The 8,913-nt window shown below is 37.9% G+C and overlaps 1 protein-coding gene and 2 long non-coding RNA genes across 7 annotated transcripts in view; 1 reads left to right on the top strand and 2 right to left on the bottom strand.

Annotated features, from left to right (window-relative positions):
- Positions 1–811, top strand: part of LOC105502661 — an 11,629-nt gene extending 10,818 nt beyond the window's left edge. Inside the window, exon 3 of the long non-coding RNA XR_001000374.1 lies at positions 758–811. This is a non-coding gene — a long non-coding RNA (uncharacterized LOC105502661). The remainder of the gene's footprint in view (positions 1–757) is intronic.
- Positions 240–3,082, bottom strand: LOC105502662. The gene is made up of 2 exons (XR_001000375.1): positions 825–3,082; positions 240–516 (listed from the first exon to the last, which is right to left on the bottom strand). It is a non-coding gene; the product is annotated as an uncharacterized LOC105502662 (long non-coding RNA).
- A 234-nt stretch (positions 3,083–3,316) lies between these two features.
- The window catches only part of MDM2 (MDM2 proto-oncogene, E3 ubiquitin protein ligase), a 32,956-nt gene continuing 27,359 nt past the window's right edge, over positions 3,317–8,913 (bottom strand). For 3 of the 5 annotated variants that reach the window (XM_011929285.1, XM_011929287.1, XM_011929288.1), the window contains 3 exons: positions 7,897–8,052; positions 7,132–7,209; positions 3,317–4,628 (listed from right to left, as the gene is read on the bottom strand). In XM_011929285.1, coding sequence (XP_011784675.1) covers positions 4,053–4,628; positions 7,132–7,209; positions 7,897–8,052 — 810 coding nt within the window. In that variant the 3' untranslated portion in view covers positions 3,317–4,052. The remainder of the gene's footprint in view (positions 4,629–7,131; positions 7,210–7,896; positions 8,053–8,913) is intronic. The other 2 variants (XM_011929286.1, XM_011929289.1) reach the window with 2 other exon arrangements.

Below are 8,913 nucleotides of genomic sequence, written 5' to 3'. Positions count from 1 at the left end.
CACTATTTTACTTAAGATTCATATTTAAATATAAATTAAGAAGCTAGTCCAATTTTCATTAAATTTTTGTCTTATAACTAAAAAAAAAAAAAAAAAAGAAGCTAATCCAGTTTGAGAGGTACTTTTTACGTTAGAAATGTTTTTTAAAACGTTAAACTGATACATAATTGTAAATATTTATGGCATATGACTTTCACATACAATGTGTATCAATCAAATCAGTGCAATCAGCACACCCATCAGCTCAAACATTTATTTGTAGCAAGAACATTCAATACATTAACTATAGTCACCCTACTGTGTCTCTTTCTCTCAATAAACGGCCAAAGGGATTAGTACTTTTGCCTTTGGAGGTCCTCAAAGCTTTATTTGGAGTTGACAATACTTCAGCTGGAATGTACTCCTCCTAATTTAACTTTGTACCCATTAAAAGTGGTTTTGTGTGCAAATAACAGAGATGTTCTACCCATATTATGTATTCCAAAATTATTGTGTGGCCTTTTTAAAAAAAAAACACTGGCCGGCGCGGTGGCTCAAGCCTGTAATACCAGCACTTTGGGAGGCCGAGACGGGAGGATCACAAGGTCAGGGGATCGAGACCATCCTGGCTAACAAGGTGAAACCCCGTCTCTACTAAAAGATACAAAAAACTAGCCGGGCGAGGTGGTGGGCGCCTGTAGTCCCAGCTACTCGGGAGGCTGAGGCAGGAGAATGGCATAAACCCAGGAGGCAGAGCTTGCAGTGAGCTGAGATCCAGCCACTGCACTCCAGCCTGGGCGACAGAGCGAGACTCTGTCTCAAAAAAAAAAAACACACACACACACACACACACAACAAATTGTAAAAGGCACCGAGATAATACCTGCTTCCAGATCAGTGCTAGGCTCGAAAAATAAAGCTTGTTCTACCAGGAATCACAAGTTAGAACTGAGTATTTGCCAAAGCAGAAAGTACATAGTGTCAGTCATTTCAGGCAAATGTTATTTGGCTCTCATTCCCAGCTATCTGTCAGAACAATTAAAAGAGGTCAAAACAGTCCAGCATAACTAGGCTTCATTATATAAGGCGATTTTGTGCTAAGATGCTAATAAACCAAAATAAGAAATAATAAGAAGATATTATTTGAGCTATTTTCATACAAACTGTTGGCTCCTTATATCCTCCCTTCTATAATAAAGGGCATATTTTACTGCAAAGAAAATTTTACTTTATATATATCACTAGCCACAAATTTTTGAATGTCATTACATAAATGTTGCCTGGTACCATTAACCAAATAGCATTAACTATTTTATGTCCACGTTTCACTTCTGTATTTACAAACATATCTATCAGTAAAGAGTTAACGAGATGCAATCAAACATCCATATTATCTGACATTCTGTAGACAGCAATGTAGATGATTTTTTAATCACCTTTCATTTCAGGGACCTTATATAAAAAATAAGTCAATAATTTAGAGGTTCTAAGTCTCCAAAGGAGATTTTCAAATGTAAATATAGAAAAGGTTATAGACAATGAGATTTTTAAGAAACCTCTGCCATGTCTGCATCCTGTTGTAACTGTTGTATCATCTTTTCTTCCAGCTGCTTTCCTTTGCCTGCAAGAGGGGTCAAGATGAGTTTTGTCTAATTTCTTTGATGTCCTGAACTTTCTGTAGTCCTTTATTTTTCTTCAATTTGTTCATTACACATTTAGCTTGGCATTTGATCTTTTCAACTGTCTTCATTGCATCAGTAGTTTTATTCCATAGCTCTTGCTGGTATTTCACAGGCTCGTTTCTGTATTTTTCAAATTCAAATGAAGTATCCACTGTAAGCTCATTAATAATAGTTGCTTTACAGAATGCTTGAGTCCACCTAACCTTTTGAGGATTGCGCTTCTTTTAAAGTGTTTATGCCATTTGTATTTACACAATCTGAACACCTTGCAACAGCTGCAGATGAACATCATAATGTGGTCAGGGTAGATGGGCCCCAAAGAAACTAACACTTCTCAGTACACATGCTGAGCTGGGATGGGCCTCCACTGAGCACACACAGAGCTTGAGAGGAAGTCAAGAGGTATCTTGGAATTCCACATTCTGACCATGTCATTCTTGAAGGAAAATGATGCATCATTTCTGAATAATTCAGAAAGAACTTATAATCTTTCCAGTTAGTTTTTAAATAACAATTCTGTTTATCAAATTTCTGAATTAACTTTTCTGAATTCACGGGTTTCTAAAACTGGCCTTAAGCAGAAGTCTGAAACCTAGGCTGGGAACTATGTAACCCAGGCCAAGAAGGTGCTTTACAGGGTCTTAGAGTTGTTTTTCAACTTAGGGGGAAACAACAGATTCCATTACATCCCAAAAAGGATTTTTTTTGTGTGAAAAAGAGCCTGATGTACTAAGTTAGACTCAGGATGCTTTAACAAGTTTTGTCCTATGGGTAAATGGTGGCTATTTTCACAGATAACATCATTACTCCCATCCCTTACTACGGTTTATACAAAAAGAGGCTGGAAAATAAGTACATTTTTACAGCTGGGTGTGGTGGCTCACAACTGTAATCCTACTTAGCACTTTGGGAGGCTGACACAGGAGGATCTCTTGAGCCCAGGAGTTCGAGATCAGCCTGGGAACATAGGGAGACCCTGTCTCTATTGTTAAATCAAGAAAACCTAAAAAACATTTTCACTTACATAGCACCAAATATAAGAGCCTTTTTTGTTTTTTTTTGTTTTTTTTTTAAACCTAGAAAGAGTATTTTGGAGAAAGAAACTAAGGATCAGAAGGTTTAAGAGTATCAAAAATCTGGGGCCAGGTGCAGTGCCTCACACCTGTAATCCTAGCATTTTGGGAGGCTGAAGTGGGTAGATCACTTGAGTTTAGGAGTTCAAGATCGGCCTGGCCAACATGGTGAAACCTCATCTTCACGAAAAATACAAAAAAATCAGCTGGTATGGTGACACATGTAATCCAGTTACTTGGGAGGCTAAGGCAGAATAGCTTGAACCCAGAAGGCTGAGGTTGCAGTGAGCCGATTTCACTCCACTGCATTCTAGCATGGGTGACAGAGCAAGACTCTGTTTTAAAAAAAAAAACTGTGTCTAAAATTTAAATACTAGTTCTTGGCTGGACATGGTGGCTCACATCTGTAATCCCAGAATTGTGGGAGGCCGAGGCGGGTGGATCACATGAGGTCAGGAGTTCGTGACCAGCCTGGCCAACATGGCAAAACCCTGTCTCTACAAAAAATACAAAAATTAGCTGGTCGTGGTAGTGCATGCCTGTAATCCCAGCTGCTCCAGAGGCTGAGGCAGAAGAATGGCTTGAACCTGGGAAGCAGAGACTGCAAGATCATGACACTGTACTCCAGCCTGGGTAAGAGGCTCATCTCAAAAAAAAAAAACAAACAAAAAAACTAAATCTTTCACACATTTTCTCTTTACGTCAAAGGTACTAAATAAGTTACATTTAGGCCGGGTGCGGTGGCTCACGCCTGTAATCACAGCACTTTGGGAGGCTGAGGCGGGCAGATCATGAGGTCAGGAGATTGAGACCATCCTGGCTAACACGGTGAAACCCTGTCTCTTATAATAAAAGTACAAAAAATTAGCCAGGTGTGGTGGCGGATGCCTGTAGGCCAAGCTACTCCGGAGGCTGAGGCAGGAGAATGGTGTGAACCTGGGAGGCGGAGCTTGCAGTGAGCCGAGATTGCGCCACTGCACTCCAGCCTGGGCGACAGAGCGAGAATCCATCTCAAAAAAAAATTAATAAGTTACATTTAAATGCCATATACATATATTAAAAAAAAAAAGATACTTCTCATTTAAGACAGAATAGAAATTATTAAAAATTAGGGGTTGGGGTGAAGGATGCGCTACATATTCAATGCAAATTATGGTAAGTATTCTCTATTCCGCTACCAAAGTAGGTCAATTATACTAAAGAGAAGAATCTATGTGGATCGAAGCATTTTCTCACTTTGATATATGTAAATAATTTTCATGTTGTCTAAATTCTTAGGGTTAGTTAGAAATATATAATTCTCTTACAGACAGGTCAACTAGGGGAAATAAGTTAGCACAATCATTTGAATTGGTTGTCTACACACTGGGCAGGGCTTATTCCTTTTCTTTAGCTTCTTTGCACATGTAAAGCAGGCCATAAGATGTCCTGTTTTGCCATGGACAATGCAACCATTTTTAGGTCGACCCTGACAAATCACACAAGGTTCAATGGCATTAAGGGGCAAACTAGATTCCACACTTTCTTCTTTGTCTTGTGTTTCTTCTCTTTCAAACTCTTTCACATCTTCTTGGCTGCTATAAATAATGCTACTAGAAGTTGATGGCTGAGAATAGTCCTCACTTTCTTGTGATTGTGAGGCTTGTGTGATTTTATCATCATTTTCCTCAACACACGACTCTTTGGAATCATTCACTATAGTTTTTTTACAATCAGGAACATCAAAGCCCTCTTCAGCTTGTGTTGAGTTTTCCAGTTTGGCTTTCTCAGAGATTTCCCCTTTATCTTTCCCTTTATCTTCAGGAAGCCAATTCTCACGAAGGGCCCAACATCTGTTGCAATGTGATGGAAGAGGGGGATTCATTTCATTGCATGAAGTGCATTTCCAATAGTCCTTCAATGAAATAAGACACAGAGTCAGTTTCTGTAACCCTTTAACTACTAGTCACAGGAATGCTAGCAACTTTGCTATGTCTAAGGTAAAATATATCATACAGCTCAGTATTCAGTGTTTCATGTTTTATATAAAATAGTCACCGTGAACAGCATGACGACTATAGCTAGTTATATATTGGTATACTGGAAATTTACTAAAAGAGTAGATTTTAGGTATTTTTACCACACACACAAGAAAGGTTAACTATTCAAGATAATGGATTACATTAATTTGCTTGACTGTAGTGATCATTTCACTATTTACAAGTGTGTCAAACATCATGTTATATGTCTCAATTATACACAAAACAGATTTTTAAAAGGTCAATATGTAACAGTCTCTCCTAAAGTAGAGTAAGTACACCCATTTTTTTCACTCATACCATCCTGAAAACTTCTAAACTAAAAATGTATTAACTGTGATGTGGTATTAATCACATACCTATAAAGTTCTCTGTTTCAGGACACAAATGCAGTTGCTTCCTTTAGTTGAAGCAAGTCTACGGGATCTTTTACTCTGTCATGCAACCTATACCCACTCCCACCCTAGACGCTATTCCAAGAGTCCATCCAACCAATCTAGATGAAACCTGCCTCCTAGAGAAAGACTTCCTAATCCACCAGTGACTAGAAGTACCTTAGAAGTGCTCTAAAACCATGGCTTAACTGAGTACTCCCTAACCCCATCCACAAGAGAAATGCTAAAACATTTTTCATAGCAAGCATTGCCGCTAAAACCTACTATCCTTGGTCAATAACCATAATATATGCCCTTTACTTGTCTATCCTTTCCTGTGTTCTCATCTCTGTAACTGCTCAATGCTTCTTCCTTTTCCCAGCGTTTCATCCCGCAAACCTTTCCAGCATGCGATTTGGATAACACACTCTCCCACATCCTCAGCCTTTTTACATAACCTATCTTTTTGCCTTAGCTGAAGCATGGTTCTTGCCTGAGGACATTTAACAAGTGAAAACTGGCAAGAGGTCTTTCCGTAACCATTTTGAGATTGCTTCACAAGTGACCATAAGACAGGGGCAATAAAAACAGATTATTCATTCTTCTTTTTTCAAGTTATACAAGGGGGTTTTTCACAGATCATAAAACCAGAGAAAAAGGCCTTGCAATATGGAGTAAAAGTATATCAAAAAGTCCAATAAATTGCAAGATCAATATCTAAAATAATTTGAGTCTTAGAATAGATTTAAAAAATTAAAAGTATCTAAAATATTTTACTCAACATCAAATGATTCAACTAGTTATTTAAATTATTTTCTAATACACTAAAAACTTAGGAAACTCGAATTTTCATCCTTTTTTGCATTTGAATAATTAGTAACTTTATAGCTCAGAAAAAATGGAATTTATTTCCTATTTAAATATAATGAAGGCAATATTAAGAACAAAAACTAAAGCACGATAGTTTTAAAAAACCTATAATACCTCAGGAAGTCAGTGAAGTATGCATGAGATGTAAACATTTAAGTCTTAATTTCTTTAATGGCAAATCCTACCACATTTTATAATACAAATCAATAATAAAAATGTTTACATTTGGCTGGGCGTGATGGCTCACACCTGTAATCCTGGCACTTTGGGAGACTGAGGCAGGTGGATCACTTGAGCCCAGGAGTTCGAGACCATTCTGGGCAACATGGTGACATCTCTACAAAAAATACAAAAATTAGCTGGGTGTGATGGCATGCACCTGTAGTCCCAGCTACTCAGGAGGCTGAGGTGGGAGGATCACTTGAGCCTGGGAGGTGGGGGCTGCAGTGAGCCATGATTGTGTCACTGCACTCCAGCCGGGATGACAGGGCGGGACCCTATCTCAATTGAAAAAAAAAAAAAAAGCTTACATTTGACAAGGTTGGCAAAATGCTGGTAATATTAAAGCTGGGTGATGAGTATACTGGAGATACACTGAAATTTTCCAAAATAACATCAAAAAGTACAAATTCAGCTGGGCACAGTGGCTCATGCCTGTAATCCCAGCACTTTGGGAGGCCAAGGTGGGCAGATCACTTAAGGTCAGGAGCTCATGACCAGCCTGGCCAACATGGTGAAACCCCATCTCTACTAAAAATAAAAAAATTAATGGGGTATGCTAGTGTACGCCTGTAATCCCAGCTACTCGGGAGACTGAGGCACGAGAATCGCTTGAACCTGGGAGGTGGAGGCTGCAGTGCACTGAGATTGCACACTGCACTCCAGCCTGGGAGAAGGGTAACACCCTGTTTAAAAAAAAAAAAAAAAAAGGTTCAAATTCCAGCACCTAAAAATAAAAATTATAACTACATGTCTCATCACAACAAATAAAAGAAAAATGCTTTATTCAGACTTTACAAAAACATTTTAACTTTATAAAAATCAGTTCATTTCAGAAAGTAGGCTAGACATATTTTCCTAATCTTGACCTTAATGAAATTTTTTTTATTTCTTGAAAAAGTAGATATATACTTACAGCTAAGGAAATTTCAGGATCTTCTTCAAATGAATCTGTATCACTCTCCCTTGCCTGATACACAGTAACTCGATATACCTAATAAAACACATTCATTAGCATCAATTCATCACCCTTTTTCCTTCAATCAGAAGGCTTCCTAGTAATAAGTCCTAAACAAGCATCATGTACTACAATATATGAGAAAGTCTTAGACAATTTCAAATAGAGTGAGTGAGTGTAAAGGGGGAAAAAATGCAGGAGAGAGAAATCCTTACCCACAATGGTAAAAGTCAATACAAAGGATGGTTAGGATGAATAAAACAAAACATTCAGCTAAGTGGTTTTACTTTATAAATAAATAATATGGAGATATTAAATAATAGGGAAATAGCTAGAAATGTTAAAGGCAGTCACTTCTGGGAGACAGATCTCTGAGGGTACCATCTGACTTTAACTGTATGCATGTTTTACTTTTATAAAAAGTAAGTTAATATTAAAACAGTAATTGAATTATATTTTTTAAAAGTGAACAGACCATTATAATAAGCATGTTCATTGAGGTCTATTGATTTCTTGGCATTAGTAGTAATATAATAATATAAATCAGATGATTAAGAACTATGAAATCCTCAGGTCCACAAACCAATGTGTTAGTTTGAACAAATCAAGAGGTAAAGATTTCAAGTGAAATCTGAATTTATTATTATTCCAATCTCAAAGTCAATGAACATGGAAAATATTTAATAATTTTCCAATATAATTAGAGGGGAAAAAAAATACTACCTCATCATCTTCATCTGAGAGTTCTTGTGCTTCTTCACTAAGGCTATAATCTTCTGAGTCGAGAGATTCAACTTCAAATTCTACACTAAACTGATCTGAAACTGAATCCTGATCCAACCAATCACCTGAATGTTCACTTACACCAGCATCAAGATCCTAAAACAAGAAAAAAATATATAACTTAATAAACATCAGCTTTTGACCTCTGTAACAGTTTCCTAACTCATCCCTGTGCCTCTGCTGCTGCTAGTAGGGTGTAACACTTGGGGGATGGGCCTGCTACTCCGATCCGGGACTTCCCGAGGGAAATCAGTGTGGGGAGGACTGGGTACCCCCCAGTCATCCTGGAGCTGGTTGCCACGCACATTTCCTCCTCAGATCCATCCTGCACACTTAAACTAGATTAAGATTTCAAGGTTATTACTATGTTATTTTCCCTGTTCAAAACCCCACTGCATAAAGGAAAAATGCCAAAGTCTCTTGGCATTGAAAGTACATACAGTGTGACTGTATTAACATCTTTGTCTGTCTTCAACTAGACACCCCTTTTCCCTTACTAAATATGGACAATCCTGCCAGATCTAGATTGCTTCCTCAACTAATCTTGGCATTTCAACTTCCACACTTTCTCCCTCTAACTAGAATAATTTCAGTTTCAAAATCCTATTCATCCTTCTTTGACTAAGCCTTTGTCAATACTGTAACTGAAAAGGCTCTTCCACCTTTAATTATCCTTACTACTTGTATAATAATGAATTATATAGTCTCACAAATAAATTATGCAAAACACAATTTGGCAGGCATGATTCTCATCTGAATTATATACACTTTGAGCTAAGACCTGTCTTTACTCATCTTTATATGTCCATATTGGTAGAATACAAGTAACAAGACACAACACTTATAATACTTATGGGTTTTTGGCTGGGCGCGGTGGCTCAAGCCTGTAATCCCAGCACTTTGGGAGGCCGAGACGGGCGGATCACGAGGTCAGGAGATCGAGACCATCCTGAGCTA

Source organism: Colobus angolensis, unplaced genomic scaffold (assembly GCF_000951035.1).
Source record: "Colobus angolensis palliatus isolate OR3802 unplaced genomic scaffold, Cang.pa_1.0 Scaffold80, whole genome shotgun sequence".
Classification (NCBI taxonomy): domain Eukaryota; kingdom Metazoa; phylum Chordata; class Mammalia; order Primates; family Cercopithecidae; genus Colobus; species Colobus angolensis.
This window is presented reverse-complemented; position numbering and strand designations above follow the sequence as displayed.